Genomic DNA, 25944 nt, shown 5'->3' on the forward strand with positions numbered 1-25944 from the left:
GTATATAATAAGCATGTAAAATTTTAAAATTTTTAGTCTTACTATTTATGTCGATTTGCCCACTCAATATGTTTCCAGTGTTTTACCTGTTATTTAAAACGTTTTATATAAATACAGTTATTATTTCTATATTTGCACTCACTGATAGATATTAGTATACTACATTAGTACGGTCTACGAGTAGGTAGCTTTTCATTTTTTCATTAATGTCGTCATTGGATGTATGAGATATAATTTTACCTGGAACAGTTATAATAAATATAATATATAATATATAATATAATAATATATATTATTCTATCTGATTGTTTTGTCATGCAAAAGGTTTTCGGTCTTCAAACATGTTTCTTAGCCGGACACGTTGTTTGTCCAACAATGAGTTAAGTTTAAATTTTTCATATGGAAATCGGTCTTCAAAAAACGTTTGGAATCTTACTCCTTCAATGGCAGAATTTTGATTTAAAATCAAATCATTGATTTCTTTAAAAATTAGATCTAGATATTTACGTTTTGATAATTTTAAACGTTCTTTACATATAATGTCACTAAATTATGAAAAAAAGACAATTAACAAAAAGCCAATTAAAATATTAATGATTAATTGAATAACTTACTAAGTGTTTTGAGATTTTTCACAAGACATTTTAAAATAAATACTGATACTCAGACTACAATTATTTTACTTGAGTATTGATCAAACATTTAGTTGGGAGTGAAGAGAGAATGAAAAAATGTATTGATTTAGAAACTAAGTAATTATTTTATTTTAAGAAAATTAAATTTTACAACAATATACATACATAAAAAAAATCTTAACATAATTAAAATATGAAAATATAAATAATGTCAAAACTCATAAATAAATTATAATATTGATGAATTATTATCAGAATCTCCATCTTCATCATTTGATGAATCATCGTTGCCCAGAAGTTGAATTAAATCATTTGCTTCAGTTTTGTCTTCATCATCATCATCATCATCATCATCATCATCATCATCATCATCATCACTATCATTCTAAAAATATATTATTATATTATTTATTAATAAATTACACACAAAGTTAACAACAAATGTACCTGTGACATTATTTCATCTCCTTTAATGTCCATGTTTTTCATAGTGCCCATAAACAATGCATCAGTACAACCATTCATGACAATTACATTTTTAACTTTCAATATTAGAGCTTCTAAAATACCTCTTATATTTGGTAAACAATTACTCAATGCATTATCTTTAACTACCTGAAATAAATAACATAATAATAACATGTATATTGATAAATTAATGTTTCGCTCAAAGTAAAATCTAACTTTTGTGTAATTGCAAATATTTTGTATGTATCTTGTGATAACTTGAAGGTTTTTTAAAACCTTTGACACCTCTTTAGTACGAACTTTAAATAAATTCTGACATACAGTCATTCCTTCGGCTAAGAACAGCTTTAACAATAATATAGAACCCTGTAAATTTAAACTTTAATTAATTATCATACACATTATTACAATAATCGTTAACTGTATTACTTTAACAAATATTAGAAGGTTATCTCTTGAATCTTGTATTTTTATTGTTTGTACTATTTTTTCCATCACATAAATCGCTGATTTCCAAACAATAAGGCGGTCCAATTCACTTTCAGCAGCTTTCAAGTCCTTTTTAACAGATTCTAACAAAGTGTTGAGTATAACTTTGATTAAAATCTTGAAATTTATTCTAAACACAAATAAAGTAATTAAGGATAATACATGGGTTTTTAATTAAATTAACTTACTTTTTAATTGTTGGTAAGGTTTTTAGTTTATCAGTCTTTGTTTCCATACCTAAAACTTCTTCTTCTAACCAATCAACCATTTCTACCAATTTTTTTAGTTTATCAGTATGGCATTGCAAATATATCTCAATTAAAAATTTAATTTGTTCATTGTATTTTAGACCATTTTCTTCTAAGCCGTTCATTGAGTACCATTGTCGAGTTAAAAAATTCCAACAAGTATCTCCTGGAAAAAATAAGTATACAAATAAGTAAAAATAAAAATAGTCTCAAATAAAATATTATTAATTACTTAAAATAACATCATTTTCTGGCTCATCAGTAAAATTTTTCAAAATTTGTATAATGTTGACTAAACTAACAGCAGCATCTAAATGTAGTACAATGTCTTGAAACTCTTTTAGATATTTTATTTTATCTGAGATCAATCCTTTTTTACATAATGGACGTTTAAATTGAGTACTTTGGCTACTCAAATCAGTTCTGTTTGTTATTTTTTTCAAGGCATCTAAAATAATTTTGGAATATAGCTATATACACAAATAGAGAACTAAAAAATAATAGTTTTTTTAATTTAAAATAGTGAGTTGAGGATTAAAATGATACAACATTACATCATTAATAAAAATTCTTAGCTATTTATAAATTATAAGGCCCAAATCCAATTTATTTTTAGTCATGAATATTATGTAAATTGTAAATATAAAGTACCTACACACAATACACAATCAAGATCCAAGTGTTGATTACTAAATTTAGGTTTAAATCTATAATTATAGTCTTTTCGATAGCACAAGAATTTAATTATGAGAAATTATTTTAGTATACAGCATAAAGTAAGAGATAAATCATAATTTCAATTACCATGCGATATGTAATATTTTCTAAAATTTTAATTATATTAAAATAAAATCTTACTTTTAAAAAGATCATCTGTGTTTGAAGATTCAAAATCATTCCATTGGAATAATACCACTAAAGATTTCAGAATTAATCCAACACAATGTTTCATGTCACAAGACTCCGCCATAAACATTCCAGGGGCATCTAGTATATTATCATTTGACATCAATAAATTCTGAAGAAAAAATTGAATTTTTACATCCATTTGTTTAGATATTATATTTAACCTAAGTTACCTTAAAAAATTCTGAAAGAATTTCTAAATCAGTAAATAAGTATGGAAGAAGTTTAATAAAATTTCTAAGTATTGTTTTAGTAGGTACTAAAGAAACACTACTAAATCCAATAATATCTTTGGGTTTAATTTTAACCAGTGGACTCATCTTTTTATTTTTAAAAACAACATGCTCCAATTTTTGTAATACATCTTCCATTAAATAACGTAATTCTGAAGGACCTAATTCAGGTGTGAACTCTTCATTCTAAAAATAAATAAAATAAAATAATTATAATCCTTAAATAACAAGTTAGTAGGTTGCTATTTGAAAATCAAAAGTTGAGTGGTTTCACTAATAAAATATATAAGGGTAAAAAAAATAAAAATGTTATAGTCTTAGAAAAGCATGAAACTAAAAATTTTGAAAAAAAATTACATTTTAAAATAATAAGTGTTCAATAATAAAAGAATCACCATGTATTTGGCAAAAATCTTTGACCAAACAAAACCAAGATTCTAGTTTTATACACAAGTTGGGCACTTATTACCAATCATATTTTGAATAACTATAATAATATATAACTTAATATGTGATTATATAATATAGACTATAGTTAACCTAATTATTTTTTTTCAGTAATTATTTTACATAGTTAAATTTGATACTTTTTTCTTTTAACATACCTGTTCAGGATCAGGATTGATAACAAACTTTTGTGTCAGTATAAGCCAAGTATCAATATCAAGTTCACGAAAATAATGATTATAAATACTAAGATCCACTTCATTTTCTAAAATATCATTATTTTCATCTTCTACTAAATTTGTAACATTAAAATTTGATGAATTGGTTGATTCAAGAGAAACATTTTTTTTTTCATTTACTGTTTTCTTTACTTTTGCATTAGTATTTTTCTTCTTAGATTTCAATGATTTTCTAAACAAATAATTTATGTAAATATTACAAAATTCTGTCTTCTTTTTTTAACATACTTTTTATTCTTATTAAAGTTTGGCTTTTCTACATTTAATCCATAGTAACAAAATGGTGGAGTGTATTCTGGTTCATACATTACCGATAAACATTTTTTTATTGTTTTAATCAAATATATTATAGTTCTTAATCTAATAAGTACCTTTAAAAAAATAATAATTGATCTCTGTAATTAATAAATTTTATATTTAAAACAAAACTAAAAATAAATTTACTTTGTCTCCATTTTTGTGTTTAATCAAATAAGAAAAACAATTAATAACTTCATGAAACCAATTGACAGCATGAAAAAGTGTATGGATAACAACGCTTTGTTGTTCTGGAGATAACATTTCAAATTCATCAATAGTTTTACTAGTAGGCATTACAAGTGGACATCCTAGTAATGCATCAATTTCAGTTAAATCTTCACGTTCCAAACCTCTGACTAAACGAAACATTGATGTTAATGCATTTGAATGACAGCTTTGTAAACCCATAACTATGGTATTATCAAGTTTTTTCATTTCACCGATGACTTTAGGACATAAATTAACAGCAATAATCTCATCAAGTTCTTTATCAAGGCAAAATGTTAAAGAACAATCAACCAAACAGTTTCTATAAAATTAAATGTTATATTAGATAAATACAATAATTTTAATTATAACCAATAATGAAGTGAGAATTTTCTAAAATACATTTGCAAATAACAAATATACAATATACATTTATATAATCTAAACTATATATTTCCATTTATGTATAGATTAACTTTAATAACTTTAATTAATATTATACATTTTAACCAAAATTAATACTTACTCATTATTAAAATCATTAGCGGCAATCAAAAAACTGTATTGAAAATTTTTTTTCATAACTGAAGATACAGCATACTAAAAAACCAGTCAACATTTAATTATAAATCTTATTACACTGCAAAACAGTAGAAACTCAATTAACCGTCACTCTGTTATGTCATAAAAAAAAAAAAAAAGGCAATGGCAGTAAAACCCTTTGCGATGCCTAATGTTAATTGGTATCGCGATAATCAAGTGTATAAAAATAGTTTGAAATATATAATATAACATATTATTTGATAAATGTAATAAACGGGACGTAAACTATCATATTTTTAATTTAATTCAATCCGTGTCTGACAAATAACCAGTATATGTATGCATTGTATTATTTTTTTATTATTATTTTATCTTCTTAATATTAATTTAAATAAAAAAAAAATTATATGAAAATACACACATTGTAATATATATATATACAGAATGTAGCAGGACTATTTAATAAATATAGTAACATTTGTAATGGAAGTTTGTCAAATAGTCTTGTTACACCTTATATATACGTTTAATGTAAAATGTCTGTTAACTGAATATTTGATTATCCATTAAGGTCCCTTGACTGACAATTAACTGAGTTTCTACTGTAACATAAAAATTAATGGCTGTAGTAAAATATAAAATTACCATGAAAGTTTTATCAAAGGGAAGACCATGAAATAGCATAAGTGAAAATTGATCGAAAAACAAAATTTGAGAATCTGTATCTGATTGGGTTCTTGTTACTAATAGTTCTATAACAAAAAACGATGGTATTGAAATTTTAAAATTAAATTTAAACCTATAATATTAATATATTACCTATAAGGGAATAAGCTTCTTTTGCTTTTTTAGTAAGTAAAATATCATCATTGGACCTATCAATTGAGATACTTTCTTCATCAGGAGATAATAGAACTATGTGTTTTATTAACATGATTGCACCTATGATTCCCACCCTTTGAGATCTGAAATAATATATTAAAAAAAAATCATTTTCATACATATAAAAAGAAAAATAAGGAAAAAAATATACTTACACAATGTTAAGGGAACAAAGTTCTTTTTGTACAAATATATTTATCTCATCTTGAAATACTGAACAGTTGTTAATTCCATCAGGGCCTTCTGAATAGGCAATTTTACACAACATATCTAAAACTTGAGCTATGTCTTTAGTAGAAAAATCGTGAACTTTATTCATAAAAACATACTGTAGACATAATATAAATAAATAACGTATAGATTAACTTTTTTGATGACTATAATATTGAATCATAATTACCATTAAGCGAGTAGCTAATGGTTGAACTTTGTCAATCCTTTTTTCAGTTAATTCAGTTAGTATATTTAATACATTTTCAATAGTCGACTTGTTACCTGTACCCAATAAAACAAGAAGTTCATCCACAACCCATTTACACCAACATTGATCAATATTATCAAAACAGTTACTGAAAATGTAAAAACATGATTAATAAAAAATTAACTAATCTGTTAATGTATTTGGTTTTTTCAAGAATACTATTTACTTACACTATCATACTAGATACAACTTCAATAGAAACGTGATCAGTAGCTTTAAGAAGATTAGAAAATAAATCAATAAACATTTCAAAATATTGTTTGAAAACCTTCAAATATAATAAAACAATTACATTCAAATTAACTTACTTTATTAATTTATCATAATAATATCATAAACAACTAACCGGAGTAAATGTTTGAAAAGTCTTCACAATAATTTCTGAGCGAATAAATCCATTCTTTAGGCGTTCTTTAAAAATTGACAAAACGGTATTTTTCATTGAATGAACATTAAAAGATGCTGAATATGCCAAAAACATGATAACAACATCTAATGGTCTAAAATATAATAAAAATAAATATATTAAATGACTTTTGTAATCATGTTAATTTCAAAACTAATATTTCAGACTGAATATATCTTAAATCTAAAGATATTTATATTAATTAATTAATTTACATGTGTTCTGCATGGGATTGTATTTGACTTATTGTCTTTATCCAAACATCTAATAATAATTTGCATGACAAAAACTTATCATGTATGCAATTGAAAATTATAAGTTGTATGCTCAATAAATTATCAGTTGTTGAAATTTGTGAATTACTTTCTTGTATTGAAAATGGAAGTTCTGACCTTAAACCATTCACAATCTGCCATTTAGACAATAAAAATTAAATTGATTTGTGTTTAAAAGTTTATATCACTTTAAAAATTAAATACTTACTCTTTCAGCTACAGCACGATCATATACTTTAATTAAAAATCTAACTAATGCTGGTAGTATATCTGGTGGAGTATGATGAATAACAGGTATCATATCTATTTGAATTAATGATAATTCATCTTTGCTGATGTTTAATTGATTAATGGTCTCTAAAATAGTAGCCATTAATTCTTTGTCATTTCTAAGAAGCTTACTAAAAAAAATAATAAAACATTTTATGACTTTCAAATTTGAATATATTAAATTTATTATTTTTACCATAGCTCTTCAAGTGCGTCATGATCCTCACTATCAAGTACTATATCTGGAATTGATAAAATAAGTTCCCTTTTTATGTCAATATCAGACATGACATATAGACTATCAAATAATTTACTGCAAGTTTTTCTCAAATCTAAGACAGTATACAGATATTTAAATGGCCTAATCAATAGCCGTACCCATTTTTGTACTGGAAAAACTGAATCATCACTAAAATTTAAAATATAAATGAAATTATTAGTTATTGATAATTAATTAAATAATCATTAGTATAATAGCTAATGTTATTTACGTTGTATCTTCTAAATTTATTTCTGCCATTTTATCGAACAAAAAATCAATCATATTTGATTGAAGTTGAGGCACTTGAAGTAAAAGACGAGCTAGACTATCTCTTTGTTGTTGAAATTTATTTTCTGGAATAGTCTAAATATAAAAAATGTTATAAATTAATAATTACAAAACAGTTTTCCAAAGCTTACTTTATATGGTGAAAGAGCTACTTTGAGATTTATTTTATTGTTGTGATATGCTTCAAACTCTTTAAAAAATTTATTTATAATATCAATTTCACCAATTTCTTCAGACTCGTTAGATAATTGGGATTTAATATTTTGCAAGAATTTGTATTCTTTAACAGCTGAAAATTAATTAAAACCAATGATACAATGTGTTCAATATTAAACTGATATTTATGAATATATATATCACATATAATTGACTTACACAATATATTTTGATCAATTTTTAAATGTAAGCCACAACTCATGAGTGTTTGTTTTAAATAAGAATAAACATCATCGCCATCATTAAATAAAGGCTCTGAACAATCTGTCGTATCATCCATGTCATTATCATCCACAGTATTTATATTATTTACAACAGGAAAATGATCAAAATCATCCAGTATTGATGGCGATTCTGGCGATTTGTTTTCATTCAAACTAGTGCTAGTGCTAGTACATGTAAGAGACATACTTGGTGTACTACCGTTCAAAGAAGAATTTGTAGACTTTTTGTACAACTGTGACGAAGCATTTTCGACTGAAGTTTTTGGAAACTTTCTTTTATACATAATTATTTTTAATTAGTAAAAAAACAAGGGTTCGGATCACTGAAATAACAAATATTGATATTAAACAAATACAAATAAACAAAATTAATTAGAAACAAATAAAAGTACAAGCAATACACAATCATAAATGAATATCAAACACTTACAATGATTTATCACAGATCGATGCAACAAAGTCGAATTAACAATAATTTAATGTACAAAAAATATAAAGTTGAACAGAATTATTTGTAATAGAGGAATAGCGTAAAAAAATCGAGATCAAACATTATTCTGAATATCAACAATCAACTAAACGGTATCTTGTATTTCGTCACCTATAGACTACAATCAGAACAAAACAGATTTATTTCGTCGTGCATGAAATAATAAAAATTAATATTTAAAGAAAACAACTACATAACTTCAAAAATCATAACTCGAAATGATAACATGAAAATGGCGGGATTTTATTGTTGTGTTTATCACCATGTATAATTATTCTGTGATAATATTGGTAATCGGAAAAAATGATAAATTCTAATTATAGATAATAAGATAAAATCGATAAAATGTACTGATGTAGAGAAAATCCAAGGCTTATAGTTTGTAGATCTATAAACCTTGGAGAAAATTTTCTCTACATCGTGGATAAAATCTATATTATCAAATTATTATCTTTATTTGTGCAAAGTTATTGTGAGACGTGAATATAATTATAATATAAAGAAATTTGAAAAAAAGCTTAAAAATTGAATACAAGGTTCTTCAAAAAGTTATATATTATCATAGCTATTTAAATATATTAGAGCTTAGAGGTACTCATTAGGTATATAGGCATGATTTTGGTTTATATATTAAGCATAAGATTAAGTTAGTTAACATTTTTACGAAATTGGATACTTAAACAAAGAATAACAATTTTAGTTATTTTTTGTTCAAAATATTACTATCCAGCGGATATTTAGAACTTTTACGTGTACTGGTTACACGTTATTACTATTTGTAATATTTATCTTATTTAACTAGATATAAACCAATAAACCTATACATTTCCTTATTTTCAACATATTTAGAAATATTTTAAGCTAATTTATATTTATATTATATTATTGATAGACAATTTAAATTTCAATAGTAAAATAAATTACTATATTAGCAACATAAATTTATCATAAAATATGCTTAGTAATAATATACAAATAATATAAGTTGAAATATTGAGTGGAAAACACAAATGAAGAAAAATCTCCAGTAGATAATATTACCTTTGCTAGTTAGCCATTAGGTACCTACATACAAGTACTTAACCATATTAAATTATTAAATATAAATATATTTTGAACACTTCCGCATTATTGTAAATATTTAATTATAAATGTAAATATCTATGTAGTACCTAATCTATTATTAGGAGGCATTTGTAAAAGTTGTACTTAGAATACTTACTTTATACCTACCTACTTTAATAGTGAGTTATTATCGTAGAAAAATTCAAATAAGTATATAAAATGTATCGTTTGGTCGATACGGTTAATTAAAAATTATTAAACAATAGTTAATAATTGTACAAAATACACACTGTAATTGTGACTTTGTGAGTGCATTCCAAGTACCAATCGACCTAAGAGTAAAATACTCCTTAAAAGTTAGAACTATCAAATTATTCAGTTGATGCTCTCTTCTTGACTTGTATAAAAACAAAATTATTCCTTGTTTAATAATCCTATATAGCCATACAGGCTATATACGATGATGTTTCTTTTTATATGTATACACAATAAAATGCATTAATTTTCAAAAATAAGGGTAGTTTTTGATATCAAATTAAATCTTTAAAGTTTGTATTTTCAAGAGGTCTATATAAAAAAAAGCAAATCCAATTTTTAAAAAAAAATGATTTTGTTTTTTTGGTGCAACTCAATAACCAATAACTGTAGCAGTTTAAAGTCTATAATTTTCTATTTACGATCAAATTTTTAAAATATTTCGAATCTTTTTGAGCTACCTAATAGAGGTCTGCACGGGCCAATAATTTTCAGCCCCGTCATTTTTTAAGTAACCGGAAACCATTTGTTGTAAGTCCGGGCCGCCTGGTAATGTTTTAAAGTAAGCCCGGCCCGGATAGGGACAATTTTTTATGGTTTTTTTAAATAATGTATTCATAAACAATAACTTACTTATAAGTTATCACATTTAGTTATAACAATATTTATAGTGAAAACATTTAATATGATTGATATATAAAAATTTTTCAATACCAAATATCACTTTATTATTTATACATTAACTCCTTTGAATAAAAAATTAAATAACATATATTATATTTTTGTCCAAAAAATGTCCGGCCAGGCTAATTCTAGATCGGTCAGGGCTTAGCCCGGCCTATGCAGGTCTTAACTACCTATATAAATAATAGGCATCAGATAATTTCGATTTATTTTAATTTCTTTTGCATAAATGTTGATTAACAAATATTCGCTAATAGAAATGCTTGAAATTTAGTAAAATGTTCTACAAAACTGATAATTTTTCTATTAAAAAAAAATCAAAAATCTATAGTAACAATATTTTTTTTCATAAGCGTTTGAAGTTAGAATTTTGAAAATAAGGAATTTAAAATTTTTTGAATCTTTCATTTCTTGAAGTTATCACTGAAGCAAGTTTAATGTTTTTTTTAAAGACATTATCAGGTTTTTCATCAATATTTATCAGATTTTTGTTATACATAAATATAAATAAATTGATCATATTATCTCTTGACTTCAAATGAATATTTCTTTAACTTATAACTTACATTTACACTCACCTTTGATAATAAACTAAATAAATTATTTTAATATATTATTATATTGATATTTATATTTTAATAATTTAATTATGTAATGCACTTAAGCCTTACACGTGAATTTAAATTTTTAAATTAATAAATAAGATAAATGGTATAAACAAATTTTAATAAAAAATAATAGTATACAATTAAAAATCAATAACTATCATTTATTTATTTTTTTCTTTTTTTCTGGAGGTTGTACAAATTTAAATACTTTTTTATCACCTTTATTCATATTATTGAATTTTCCCAAACCCCCGCCACCATGTCGTTTTCGTGGACGAACTGCTTTTGCGTTTAATTCTACAGCTGGAGGTGTAGTAAATCCAAATGAAGCAGCGACTTTTGTAATATCCAAAGTGCCAACATCAAATATCTGTTTTAGGTGGTGTGAATCATAAGCACGAACATATGATTTAAATGCTTCTTTTGCAGATATATGTAAGAAATAATTTTTAGCTACGAGTTTTTCAAGTTGTAGTTGTATATCCGATATTTTATTCCATGAAAAATCAAATTCATTTAATGGTACTTTTGCTTTTTTTAAATATTGTAAGAATCCTAATTCTTCAGGACGTAAAATTAATAAAGCATGTCCACTGCTACCTTCACCTCTAGCTGTACGTCCCACACGGTGAATATATTCCTAAAAATGTATAATAATAATTAATCAATTTGTTTATTATTAATATTATATTCAATTAAAAATACAAACTTTGGGATCATCAGGGGGATCAAATTGAACAATCCAATCAACTAATGGAATATCTAAACCCCTAGCAGCGACATCAGTACATAACAATATACCAGTTTCTGCATTACAAAACTGGAAAAATGTAGTTGTTCGCCTTTCTTGTTTTTGTTTACCCTATATCATAATGAAACAGAGCTATTAGATCACATTTTAAAATATAATTTGAATAAAAAATCTTACATGTATGCACATAACAGGCAAATCTATGTAATTTAATAATTCATGAAAATATTTGACTGCCAAACACGAGCTAAAGAATACCATAACTTTCTTCTTTCTATTTTTTTTTAAAAATGTAAATAACAATAAGAATCGTTTTTCAGATGGACATACAACATATCCTTGTTCTAAACCATCAACTGTAGCTTCGTCTTTACTGTCATCCACTCCAATATAAATGGGTTCTTTTTTCAATGCAAATGTAGTCAGTGCATCAGTTTTAGGTGTTTTAGTAGCACTGAATAACATTGTTTGTCTCCGTTCTAAATACACATAGGTTTTAAATTATAATAAATCGATATAAATATTTAATTATAAAAACTTACTAGGTAATAAATTTATTATTTGTTTTATTTCTTCCTCAAATCCAATATCCAAAATACGATCAGCTTCATCAATAATGAGACATTGAAGATTTTTATAAAGAAAATCAGGAGAATTTTGTAAGTGATCTAATAATCTTCCAGGGGTGGCAACAACTATATTTATACCTAAAAATAAAAATAATTTATTTTATAAATTAAGTATTATTGTAAATGATATAATAAATTTTTTTCAGAAAATTTTCCAGCCATATGTTATACTATTATACACAACAAACATACACATTAAAGTATATTCTGTATTAGAAATTAATAATTATAGTTGAAAAATTTAAAGGTATATTGTATATGTATTATATCAAGAGGATATCGGTGCATTATTATTTTTCTTTCTGACCCACATGCAAAATACCAAATTAGTGGTACCGATGTCAGTTTGAAATTGTATTACAGTAAAAATAAAAATAAAATTTGAGACAGAAAGTTCCAGTATACAGTGAATTTGTTATATTAAATAAGGGACAAAATATATGTACTTATATCCTATCATCTATAACTTGTATAAATATATCTTATGTACTACCATTGTCCATCACACAGTACTATTCACCTAAATTAGGTATTGCATTCACAATACTTATACATAGTAATAAATGTTACAGTACTAAATTTGCATTTAATGGAATTATTAATATTGTGATTTTTAGCTTTAATACTACAGTGAATTTAACCTACTATCAAAATTAAAGGTAAGAGCATTATCTATGTTTGTACATTGTTTATTTTGTTTTATCTACTAAATTTTTATTTGTTTATATGTGAACATTTATAATTGTTTAACATAAACATAATTCGAATAAGAGTGTGCAGGTAGGTAATCACTGTATTGTACAATACATTTTAAGTATAATAACCATTGATTCGAACCAACGATTCGGAGCGGAACTTACTAATTTTTTGATAACCATGGTTACCAAGCAATTTTTCTATAATAATATAACAATTTTAACATAATATGTTCTTATTAGATTCTGATCACAGAAAGTATTAATTTAACAATGGTGTTTATTTATTACTTATTTTTGATTCTGATTACTTTTTCTTGTAGAAAAAGTACTCTGATCATCAACTGTAAGGGAGGTTTCTGATAAAATAAGAAATTTAGTTAAGGTCTACATTAAAAAAAAAAAATAAGGTGTTAACATTCCTTGATTAAAAAAATGCATATAAAGCAGTTGTTTGATTATATACAATTTTTAACTATTGTTAATAAAATTAAAATGTTGTAAAATAATTACCTTTAGACAATTTTGTAGCTTCAGTTTGTCTATTTGCATCTCCCATCATAAGACCATAGGTGTGATGATGGTGTTTCATCAATTCTTTTAACACACCATAAGTCTGCATTGATAATTCTCTGGTAGGAGATATAATTATACAACCAGTACCATTTCTGGGCATGAACTTAAGTTTGTAAATCAATTCTACAGCAGGTATTAAAAAAGCCAATGTTTTCCCACTGCCAGTTTTTGCAGCTCCGACTAAATCACGTCCCTCCAACAATGGTGGTATAGTTTTGGCTTGAATTTCAGTCATCACTGTAAATCCCATGTCTTCTATCCCTTTTAATGTATTTTCACATACATGGCCTTCTAGACTGGAAAATTTTCTGTCTTCAGCCATTATTTTCAACTCCAGGCTGGAACCTGGAAGTGCTGTGAATAAAAAAAAAGTATGAAAATCATTTACTCTCAAATTAGATTTTTTAAATACTTACATTTGTCATCACTCATTTTGTCAATTTAATAAAATAATTAATACCACAACAAATATAATTAGACTTATTTTGAACTTAAGAAAAAAATTGTAATTTAATTAAATAATATTATGAAGTATGAAATCATTTAAAATGATTAGTTTTAGGTTATGTCTACTAACTTCAAACTACAAATCACACATGAAGCATGGTATAAATAAGTGATTAAAGTGGTTATACTGTTAGTATTTTCTGTTCACCGCTGGTTACAAATACAATTATTGGTTATGTTTATAAACATTTTTGATAATAATTTTGATTGTGATATTATTTACCAGGATTTAAATATTTTAAGAAAATTTCATATTTTAAACATAATTTATCAAGTACCGACAACCAACTTAAAGTATTTAAAATGAGTGGAAAAGAAGCAACTTCAGCTCCTGAGAAAAAGAAAAAGGAGAGTATTTTAGATTTAACAAGGTTAGTTGATAATAAATAAATGGAATTGCATGAAAATTACTTGGAACATACCATGATTATAATATATTTTATATTTTCTTAGGTACTTAGAAAAAGCCATAAGGGTTAAGTTTTCAGGAGGTCGAGAAGTATCTGGTATTTTAAAAGGATTTGATCCATTAGTAAATCTTGTATTGGATAATACTTTAGAGTATTTACGAGATCCTGATGAACCTATGAAATTAACGGAAGATACAAGAACATTAGGTTTAGTTGTTTGTCGAGGTACATCAATTGTACTAATTTGTCCTGTTGATGGTATGGAAGCAATTGCCAATCCTTTTGTACAGCAAGACTAGATGTTTAAATTATATTTAATGATTAACTAATAATAATTATATAGCTGGGTTTTTATGAGCATTTATCAAATGTCCATAGGAATGTAGCTTTTAAGGTTTTATCATTTTCCATTATGCATTTCTAAATTTACTTTTATACAATACAAATAAAAATTTCAATAAAAGTTACAAAACAATAAATTTAAATATTTTATTTCTGTAAATTCAATATAAATCTATCTTTTAAAATCATGTTTTATGATTCATTAATCTTAAAACCTAAGATTTATTTTATATTATGAATATCTTTTTATTAACAACTCCATTCAACTCCTTGTCTAATAATATTAATAATAATAATATTTAGTGTACATACAATGGATCATAATTATGTATAAAGAAATAAACAGTTTGTATACCAAGAAGTTATATTTTATTGCGATGTAATTTAATCTGAAGAAGGTGCCACTATTTTATATGCAACTAACAATATTAATAGAAAATAATCTTTTGACATACTTTGTAAAAAATTGTTGAATATAGGATTGAATTTTTTTTTGTGATATATATATATATTGTGTTTATAATAATAATATATCAACTTTTTAGATTCTGAGTTGATAGATAAATGTATTGATTTTAAAATGGTTTTTATATTTTATTTTTTATGTGTTTTAAAGTAGAAAATCTATTAGGTTATGGTGACTTATGGTAACAAATTAGAAGTAGTTAGTACTTTTTTCTTTAGGAATCGGGTCAAAAGTTAAAAATTGAAGTACTTTTAACAAAAATTAATAGAGAATGGGAAAATTAATATTTAATAAGTAATTAATATAGTTTATCTGTTGTATTTTAAAAACAAACTTATGACCAAGTCAAAATAGATTTTTTTTTTATAATTGTCTATCTGGTCAAAAACATTAAAAATTTAATACAAGGTTCCTTATGACCTTATAAAGTTCTAATTAAGTGGCCGCTACACCAGCATTTGTTTTCTCTGTTTATTTCCCACATAATATAGAAATAAAGATACTCCGTATTTCTATGATTATGACTATGATTATGGTTCAGTTTAGAGCAAAAGCACCTATAATATATCTTATAAAGAAGAGTATTTCTTGTGCATTGACCGGATAGATTTTAATAATCCTTAACATTTTTTATAAATATAAGTATGTTTTAATTTAAAATAATTTCGACTATTTTTAATCATTAATAATTTATTCAAAATTGTAAATATTAAAAATCTATCCGGTAAATGCACAGGAAATACTCTTCTTTATAAAATATATTATAGGTGCTTTTGCCCTAAACTGAATCAGAGAGTTGTAATTGTGGAAACATGGAGTATCTTTGTTCCTATATTATGTAGGAGATAGACAGAGAAAACAAATGTTGGTGTAGCGGCCCCTTAATAAAGGTAAACTTCAACAATTATTAAGCATAAATCTACAAAAAAAATTATAAGCATTCCATGTTAAAATCATCAAAATCTCGATAATTAGCAAGTTATTTTGTAGTTAAACATTTTTACCTAAGATTTGTAAATATGATACCTACCAGAAAGTTATACGATTTTTGTTATTTTATTGTTATTCAAAAACGAATAATATACTTGACGTTTTTATAAAATGTTTGTATTATAATTTTTCATGTGTAATTATGGCCAACCTTTGTAGTCAATGGCTAAAGAGTGCTAATAACACTTATTATCAGAATCTTATAGTGTATACATATCACACAAATTCCTACATTATAATATAGTAATCTGTGACCAATACTTAAATACTCAATAGTTTATGACCTTATTCCTTAGTTTAAACAAAACTGTGCTATCCACTCGGACCATACCCATCGATCATCGGCCAGATCCCTACAACGATACTCTGCATATGCCTCCGTCGGTAGGTACTAAGTTGTCATGTGTAAACAAGTGGTTTAATAATATAAGTTCATAATATATTAATATGTTATATTTAAATTAATAAAAATATTCTTTTAAGTATGTTAAATACATTGAGTGTGTTCTTAATTATTAATTGTTATACTCTGTTCAAAATGAGATCGTGACTCGGCGGCCAACTTGAGCGCACGGGCGTTGGCTTTACTACACAGCAGGCATACAGGTAGTTAACTCGTGGTGTTGACAAACGTGTGTTGTCTGACCTCCGCTCGACGAAAACTGGTCGCTACCGAGTCACGATCTCATTTTGAATAGAGTTACGGGTAAAGTTTACAATTTGGACATTTTCTACAATGCCCGGGCATTATTAAAAATGACCTTCGTATATTGGGAAATATAGATAATATAATATTTTTTTAATTGTAAAGTATTTTCCAATTATTATTTTTGATATAATGATTGTGGAAGTTGGGAAATTACTGTTTGATATTGACGATATTGAGACAACTGTCAAAAAATATGTTTAATCAGTTTAACGACAACCTTATTCGTGCTTGCTTAATATCTGTCATTTTTCTGTTCGTCTATTTACTGTATAAAAATGTACAGTGAAAAACTTAAAGAGTTAGAATAAGTTATTCTGTGGTTACATGCTTACATGTGATTGACGGACGACGGTTAGGTTCCAAACACAGTTTAAGTGTAAGTGCAAAGCAGCTGAGCAACTATGCATATCAAAATGCCACGGAAGAAGTACATGCGAAAATAAGTGATAAAAAAATAAAAATAAATATTATATTTTGACAATACTTTACTGTTAAATATTATATTATCTATATTGCCCGATATACGAAGGCCATTTTAAAAGAAGTAGGAAAAGACTAAATTGTATAGGTACTTTGCCTGTAACATATAAATATATTAATATTAAACTTATTTCTTACTCCTTGGTTCAGCTAATAATTGGTAAGCCTTCAGCTGGATTAAGGTAAGTAAATTTATCATATAACTAAAAACTAAATCCTAATATATATATATATAAGTATAATGTATATATGTATATAATGTATATGTTATGAGCAAAAGTCAGAAATGTCTGGGCAAAATGTCATATTTCGGCATTTGTCCGGGTAAACCTAGTTGTGAGTTTGTCCGAGTTTATGACCAACCTCATTTGGATAAAACTGTAGCATCCTATTTAACTATAAATATTGATAAATATTTATTTTGTCGAAATTTTTGAAAATTTAATGCACAATCCCACATAGGTTGATCTTATTTTATAGATTTAAAATTTTTGCAATCTATATAGATTAATTTTAATATATTTTCTACCTATTTCTACTACCATATGTCCATATCACAAGACACAAAGTAGTAAATACTAAATACATTTCATGATATGTATTTTATTATTAGTATTATGGTAATTTATTTTGTTATTAGTATTTTAAATTTTTATAAGTTAATTTAATTTTTCACGAAAGTTTTTATTATATTATTAATAGATACTTAATACAAAAAAAGGCATAGTCAGGTGGAGGATAAGAATAAGGAATAGGTACAATATAATTGCATGTAGGCATGTATGGAATTGAGAAATGGGGTGGAGGTACACTTATGTCAGGATTACAAGGTGGTGTAAACTTATCTTCTAAGCAATTTAAGCCATTAGACGGTGGAGGTTCAGCGGTTGAAGCTCACTGTCAAGGGTCTATGCACTTTTTTTCAACAGCATCTGTAGTAGTTTTAGAGTTTTCTACCTATTTCAAAGTAATTATTTTGTGTTAATAGAAGAAAATGTATCTTTAATATTACTAGACAGTTGAATTTCAGATGTTAATGGGGCTAGCTCACTTGAAGGACTATAGACTTTTATGTATAGATCAAGTGTCTACCAGCTATGTATATAACAATAATGGTAAATAAATCAAATTAGGAAAAAAATGTATGATGTAATAATACATATTTCGTCATCAATAAAAACTGATTATTGAGAACCAGTGGTCATTATTTGTATAACTAATTTTTTTCTATTTTTCTGGTTAATTTTTCCATTTGTTGGTGAATACTTGAAGATGTATTCATGTCATCAGATGAGCTAGGTACATCTTCATCGACAGGTGAGTATGATTCTTCTTATCCGAGTATATAAGGTAAGTCATCATCAATCAAAACTTTGTAAAACAAACAAAATACATATTATATTGTATGTGAAAAAAAAGTTATTCGCTAATTAATTTATTATTAATCGTATTATAAATCACAATGTTTTATACCCAGTCTCAAAAAAGAACAATCAGTCGACTGATCGATTGTTGTCCATTTCTGGAAAATATTTCATTTTTCTGGTAGAAACTATGATTATTCTTATAATTGAAGATCAAAGAAATGTGTCCACAAAAAATATGGTACACAGATCACAGTGCCACAAAGAAAACAATACACAAATCATTATAAAATCAAAAGATATCCATTGCTTTGCCTTTGGAATCTAAGAAGGTAATGTGCCATAATAGTCATGAACGATGACTCATAATATATTATTGCAATACATAGTATATTATGTTTATAAAATTTAGTGATCATATTTTGGTAAATTATGACTTACAATATCTTATGCAGAATTACTTATACAATTTAGTAGTGGTCACATGGTGATAATTGATTTAAATAATATTGGACATTTTATTGTTGCATGGATACCTACCTCGTATTTTTTAGGTAATGTAAAAAAGTTTTTATTTGTTTAAAACAATTAGTATGAAATTAAGTTTACGGAAAATTAATTCATAAATTATTGATTATTTATTATAAATTATAATACTACTATACATAGGTATTAGCTATTTTCACAATTTAAAATACAAATCGTATAAAATAATAATTAAATTCTAATTTTACGGTTCACGTCTCGCTCTGAAAAAAAAATATTTGTTTTTATATAAACCAATTGTTTTCTACGTAGTTAAAGATAATTACAATACCTAACTAAAATTAATAATTTAATATTTATTATTAGTTTTACTCGTAGTAAATGTCATCACAATTATTTGCATTTGTCATTGTGTCAAATGATGTATTCTACATAGGTACAGAACATTTTGAATCTGAAATACTTTTACAATATAAAACATAGGGAAATTTACAGCAGTTATTGTCGTTTAGAATGTTTATAATACAACATTTTAGTTTCCTATCATTTTTAAGAATACTCCATATAAAAATTTGATTAATAGTTATCACTTATCATTGTATCGGTATGCATGTAATGTATTGATATAGAATTTATAGGAAAAAAAGACATTATAAATAAATATACATTTAAATAAATGCTATATAATAAATATAACACGACAAAAAACGTTAAATGCAGTTAACTTTAAAATTTCAAATAAGTATTAAATAAGTATAAATATTTTATAAAAAGTCAATTATTGTTAAATTAAATAAATAAATAATAATACAAATAAATTATATAGATATCATATTAAATAGTATACGACACGACGTACATTGTGCTGCGACATTTCAAAGAGCTTTCCTCTGTGCATTTCCACGTTAATCGCATTCGTCCCTGGTATTTCATTATGTACGTATACCCATTCCAACAAATTTTTAAGTCACCTTTGTTAGATTTAACTATTTCCATATTTAATAAAAAAAAAATTATACTTCCGAAAACTATCGCGTATTCACGTCGAACGATCAAGACGTAATTGACGCCTAATGTTTTACAAAATATAGTAGAACCTATAGTTTATGTCCATAATTTTATCATAACATCCAAAGTCGTAATTTAAACTTTTATTATATTCAATAAGTAATAGGTATCTGTTTTCTATATTATTATTATTATTATCATTGCGACTTGCGACTTCGCTCATCAAAACTACGTAGGTATACCTAGGTATAAAATACGATTATATTTTTAACGATAAAATTTGGTTTATCGCAACCCAATACGTGTATCATTGTGTAGGTATACAAATATAACTTTAGGCTAATGATCTGTGATGTTGAAGCCTTACTTCTAATATAAATATATATATATAACTTACATATTAAAAAAATTAATATAAATGTAAAGTTATTTTAACAAGCGTGTTTTCGAATTTCTATGTAATTTAAAAATAATTTTATTTATGACAATTATTTTGATAACTTTTAACCAAAATTAACGTTTTGTCGTTTTTTTCCGTGTTGTTTTTTATCGATTACCATTGATATAATATACTTAAGTAGTATATACTCAATACTGTATACTAATAAGTAATATTTACAATAAGAACACACATATATTATAATAATTTAAAACGGCATATTTTCTAAATTAAGTGTTAAAGCTATCAACATACAACTGTAAAAGGGAATCATAAGTTCCTACACTAGAGTAGTCGGTAAAAAATTACATACGTTTATTTCTACATATTATGCGATGTGTAAGGTGTAACTAGTTCTTACACAGTAAAAAAGGTTAGTTCCTAGATGCCGGAAGACAGGAACGTATGTAAAAAAATATACTATATTTTATATAATATTATAACTTATAAGTTATCAAACTGATAATACTGTCTTAAAAAAATAAAAATATCATAATACATTTCATTTTCATACATTTTAATTTTCAATAGCAGCTATTGTAATTATCAAACTATTTCAAGTAAATACATATATAAAAATAAGAACTGTGGATAATCACATAAAAACAAAAATTAGTCAAAAATATGCCAAAAAAGAAATTAATTTATAAATGAAAAAATTGTAGAATATTTAACGAAAAAAAACAAATAAAATTAACCAATTTGATTATTTTAAATATTTACAAATTTCCGAAATAAACAACATAAAACATAATTATAATTTTATTTTTTATTATATTAAATAATGCATGACAATATCATCAGATTGATAACTTATACATTTTAGTATTATATAAAATTATAAACTAGTATTTTTACAATTATTGAATAATCATTTAAAATAATATATGTAATGTATAAACTTACATATATACCTTTTTATTACCATGTAGGAACTTACATGTGTATCTTATACTGTCGTGTAACTTATATTGCATAATTTATAATAATGTAATAACTTACATTCACCCATTATTTATTTATTTATTTTAACGGTTGTCGTTCAATTGCGGCCTAAAGTGACCTTTTTTATTTTTCATACCCTATTTTCGGCCCGTACAAATTAAGTAGGAAATACTTTTTTCTGTAATTATTAAAACTAAACAAATATCCATGTCGCATCCGAGTTTGGTCTCAAGTACTAGGGCAGTGGTTTTCAAACTTTTATTATACACGGCACACCGAACACTTCAAAAAATTTTCATGGCACACTGACCTTTTTTTAGATGAACAAAATTGTTTTGAATTAATTATAATTATATATATATTTAGTAAGAAATATGTAATTGATGGGCTAACAAATATTTTTAATTCTTGTACAAATAGTTGACACATACCCGGATTTTCTTATATCACAATTCATTGCAATCGGTAATTTATGAAAAAACTGCGGTACACTTAGTGGATACTCGCGACATACTGTTTGAAAACCACTGTATTAGGGTCCTAACCGTATGTACTATATTATTTGGGTTAGGAATTTTATTTGGTACTACACTAGTTGGGTTCCGTTTTTTTTTTTTTTGGTACTATACTAGTTAGGTGTGGAATTATTTTAAGTAAGTAACAAAGTATTTTAAATAAATATTTTATATAAATGAAAAATATTAAAAATGTTGACATTGACAGACTTGTTATTTTTTCTAAATTCATATAACTCATTATTAGCTATTTAGCTAATACTCTTTTTTTGGTATTTTCCACTATGAAATATATCAGTGCTCAATTACGAGTATCATCTAAAAAAAGGATGTATTGTATTTAAGACAGAGTTGGTGGAATAATTAATCGATTTCATTTTGTAAAATTAATGTTTTATACATTTTTATCAACACAAATGTGATTTTTCAAAACAATATTTTATTTTTATTTATATTATACAATATCTATTTTTATAGTTTATTTATAACAAACAATTAAGGGCCCAACTAGTATAGTAATTTTTAATTCGGGACCCATCTCGGATGCTGCCATCAATGCACCTTACGTATTTTAATGTACATAGAAAATATCAATCAAAAGAGCTAACAATAATTGACGTGAATGGTACATTTTAGGCTTCTAGTCATTAAAGATGAGAAAGCCAATAAACTACAAGGTTATAAACAAAAAATATTGAATTTTGAGTTTATAAAAATCAACCGAATATTGATAACATTATAAATTATAATTGTTTTTAATGCATGTCTTTCAATAATTCAACTATGTATCTATTTTACTAAATTAACTATGTATGTATACTAATACATTTTTACTAACGTTTTTAGGTAGGTATATCTAAAATAGCTATACCATTAAGACATAGAAATATATTATTGATTTATTCTATAAAAATAAATTTTTAAATATAATAATAATTATACTTTTACGAGTAGACTGCAGTATTATTATAATAACTGTAGTAGTAACTAAATGTTGATATATTTTATGTAATGATGTGTAAAAAATATCAAATTATCTATATTAAAATTTTATTTTTACTAAACTGATTGATTAAATAGACATATATTTAATCAATGCTAAACCTATTTTATTTATACATAGATACAATATTTCCGGTATATACAGTATTTCCGGTCCCCAATATTTTAGGAACTTAAGTGTGTTCAGACGCAATTGGGATACTTATATTTGGGACGCAACTTAACATTTCCGATTTCAAGCAACTGATTATCTTTGTAAGGACAAAGAATTTATAAAGTTACTTTTATTTTTAATAATGCATGCATTTTTTATATTCATATCGATCAAATGAATGATAGTAATATTATGATCGTTAGAAATGTATATCCTAAACTTGAAGAATAATCAAATAATTTATAGATACTAGACAAATACGTAAAACTGGTAAAATGTGTATTGCTGTATCGGATTCGTATTACTCCTATGAACCATTTCCAATAACTTATATAGGATCATTATCTCATATGAAAACGGTTATACGGTAACATTATATCACGTCATGTCATATTTACCAACAAATAAAATATTTTTGAACTTAATTTCAATGCACTATGCCTTACTATTATTGTACAATAAACGATGCAACCGAGACGGAATTAATACGATTATCATGTTTCTTCTCTTAGCTATAATACCACACAAAAAAAAAAAAAAATAAAAGGCACTATGCCTATAGTTTTATGTGGTTATAGTTTGATTATAGTCTAATTCAATAACCCACCATGAATAAAATATAGTTACTAATTTTAATTAAAATTTTAGTGGGTAAGTATAGGTACTTATTAATATGATTAGAATAAACAAAATATATAATATGCTGTATGTCACAAAATATATACAAATTATAATCATTCGCAGAGCCGGATTAAGGGAAGGGGATAAACGGACTACAGCTCAGAGCCTTCTAAAAAAATACTATGGGCTTGCAGCTCTACAGTTATATTATTCGATTGAAAAATGTATTATGGTAATATAATAGCCAGACAATGGTTAATATATTTGGAATCAGCTGGAACAGTTTTCGGTTTTCCATGCAAATTATTTCCATTTGATAGTAAATTAAAGTCTTTATTTTCGAAATCAGGTTTTCATGATTGGAAATATACTGATGAATTGGTACTTAGTCATGAAAACAGTATAGAAAATAAAATATAGTAAGTTCATGGTTAATTTGTCAAAATTATAATTTTAAAAATTATGTGAAAGTGTTGAAAAAAAAGTTTGTTGTCGATACTTTCTTTGTTATTATAAATAAATTGACTTATGAACTTGACAGAAGGTTAGATTCTTATAGTGTTTTCTTTCTCAATTTAAATATTTAATAAACTTTAAAATTGACAATGAACCAGACATTGATTCATTAAATAGTTGTACCTACTCAGTTTTACTATAACGATCTCGACGATACTTGAAAACTAAAATATCTAATTTTTATCATTATATCAAAACAGTTTCTTCAGATATTAATAATTATAGTGCTATAGCAAAACTTATTTACGAACAAAATCTTATTGCGATGATTTGCAAATGTATATATTGCATTGAGATTATAATATACCTGATAATAACGTTGATTTGTGAAGCAAAACGTTCAATATAAAAATTGGCTTTAATAAAAAATCGACTAAGATCTACAGTTTACACAGATTGAACGCATTAACAATAAATTATGTCGATTTTAAATAGTATATGTAAAAACCTAATTTGATGACGTTTTAGATACTTTTGCATTAAGTAAATCTAGAAAAAAATATTTTAAATAATCATTTTTTTGTATTTTTGTATTATTACCATACATTTTATATTTAAACATTTAATCAAATTGTATTTTTTAATAAATTAACTAGGTATGTAATGTAAATTTGTTCTCTGAAGAAAAATATGTTTCTTATTTAACTAATAAATATCAATCGACATAGTGTACCATAAAAATAATTTTTTTTTGTAAAATTAGGGCCCCCAAATAGCCCACGGCCACTAATTTCATTAATCCCGCTCTGACCAATTGTAATCAATAAGTTCATCTATATGTAACAGTAAAATGACTTCTTCAACTTAAGTTATTGTACTAAATTAACTTAATTTAAAAAAACAACTAAGTCATTTAAAAGAATTGAATTTAAAATTTTTCTAAGCTTTATAAATATTATTTTGTTCATGCACATATTATGTTATTAGAATATGTATATTTTTATTTGGTAAGTAAACGATATTGTACAGATATCACCTATTTTTTTTTTTTTAATAACATTGTTTAAAATATTTATATTCTGACATTTAAAAGTAGGTATTAGATATTCAATATAATATTATTGAAACATAAATAAAAAAAATCACTATACAAATAATTATTTATTCGGCTTGAATACTATTTCGAAATATCGTTTATTTATTATTTCCATGCTATATCTTATTAAATTTATTTTTAAAACATAATATTCATTAATAAAATAAATTTACAGATTATAA

At 25.0% G+C, this 25944-nt stretch overlaps 3 protein-coding genes across 4 annotated transcripts; 1 reads left to right on the forward strand and 2 right to left on the reverse strand.

Moving 5' to 3' along the window:
* Positions 1-809: 809 nt before the first annotated feature.
* Positions 810-8690, reverse strand: LOC113561141 (Fanconi anemia group D2 protein). Of its 2 annotated transcripts, XM_026967380.1 has the most exons (25): positions 8450-8690; positions 7955-8342; positions 7711-7868; positions 7521-7654; positions 7226-7438; positions 6968-7160; positions 6700-6893; positions 6425-6578; positions 6249-6346; positions 5998-6166; positions 5753-5925; positions 5535-5680; positions 5361-5467; positions 4699-4772; positions 4110-4494; positions 3894-4036; positions 3585-3837; positions 2920-3165; positions 2699-2858; positions 2073-2288; positions 1781-2006; positions 1533-1722; positions 1320-1469; positions 1083-1250; positions 865-1020 (listed from the first exon to the last, which is right to left on the reverse strand). In XM_026967380.1, exons 2-25 carry the CDS (start codon positions 8301-8303, stop codon positions 865-867), a joined length of 4455 nt encoding a protein of 1484 aa, XP_026823181.1. In that variant the 5' UTR covers positions 8304-8342; positions 8450-8690. The 2 variants fall into 2 exon arrangements, with proteins under 2 accessions (XP_026823182.1, XP_026823181.1); XM_026967381.1 differs by lacking the exon at positions 8450-8690 and having other exon boundaries at positions 810-1020; positions 7955-8303.
* A 2571-nt stretch (positions 8691-11261) lies between these two features.
* Positions 11262-14308, reverse strand: LOC113554222 (probable ATP-dependent RNA helicase pitchoune). Its single transcript, XM_026957975.1, has 6 exons — positions 14189-14308; positions 13710-14126; positions 12415-12579; positions 12050-12351; positions 11831-11983; positions 11262-11761 (listed from the first exon to the last, which is right to left on the reverse strand). The coding sequence occupies exons 1-6, from the start codon at positions 14202-14204 to the stop codon at positions 11279-11281; spliced, it is 1536 nt and encodes a 511-aa protein (XP_026813776.1). The 5' UTR covers positions 14205-14308; the 3' UTR covers positions 11262-11278.
* A 176-nt stretch (positions 14309-14484) lies between these two features.
* LOC113554230 (U6 snRNA-associated Sm-like protein LSm7) lies at positions 14485-15488 on the forward strand. Its single transcript, XM_026957984.1, has 2 exons — positions 14485-14650; positions 14733-15488. The coding sequence occupies exons 1-2, from the start codon at positions 14583-14585 to the stop codon at positions 14986-14988; spliced, it is 324 nt and encodes a 107-aa protein (XP_026813785.1). The 5' UTR covers positions 14485-14582; the 3' UTR covers positions 14989-15488.
* The last annotated feature ends 10456 nt before the right edge of the window (positions 15489-25944 follow it).

This window comes from Rhopalosiphum maidis, chromosome 1 (assembly GCF_003676215.2).
Source record: "Rhopalosiphum maidis isolate BTI-1 chromosome 1, ASM367621v3, whole genome shotgun sequence".
Taxonomy (NCBI): Eukaryota; Metazoa; Arthropoda; class Insecta; order Hemiptera; family Aphididae; genus Rhopalosiphum; species Rhopalosiphum maidis.

What these genes read in the sequence shown, in the direction of transcription:
- LOC113561141 (XM_026967381.1), bottom strand. Translation starts at nt 8,303, where the DNA reads ATGTATAAAAGAAAGTTTCCAAAAACTTCAGTCGAAAATGCTTCGTCA. An exon ending in CTTTGTTCCCTTAACATTGT is followed by an intron (nt 5,681 to 5,752) that starts GTAAGTATATTT and finishes ATATTATTTCAG; the next exon opens with ATCTCAAAGGGTGGGAATCA. An exon ending in ACCTTCTAATATTTGTTAAA is followed by an intron (nt 1,470 to 1,532) that starts GTAATACAGTTA and finishes TTAAATTTACAG; the next exon opens with GGTTCTATATTATTGTTAAA.
- LOC113554222 (XM_026957975.1), bottom strand. An exon ending in AATAATAAATTTATTACCTA is followed by an intron (nt 12,352 to 12,414) that starts GTAAGTTTTTAT and finishes ATGTGTATTTAG; the next exon opens with AACGGAGACAAACAATGTTA. An exon ending in ATCCCCCTGATGATCCCAAA is followed by an intron (nt 11,762 to 11,830) that starts GTTTGTATTTTT and finishes ATACATTTTTAG; the next exon opens with GAATATATTCACCGTGTGGG.
- LOC113554230 (XM_026957984.1), top strand. Translation starts at nt 14,583, where the DNA reads ATGAGTGGAAAAGAAGCAACTTCAGCTCCTGAGAAAAAGAAAAAGGAG. An exon ending in AGTATTTTAGATTTAACAAG is followed by an intron (nt 14,651 to 14,732) that starts GTTAGTTGATAA and finishes ATATTTTCTTAG; the next exon opens with GTACTTAGAAAAAGCCATAA.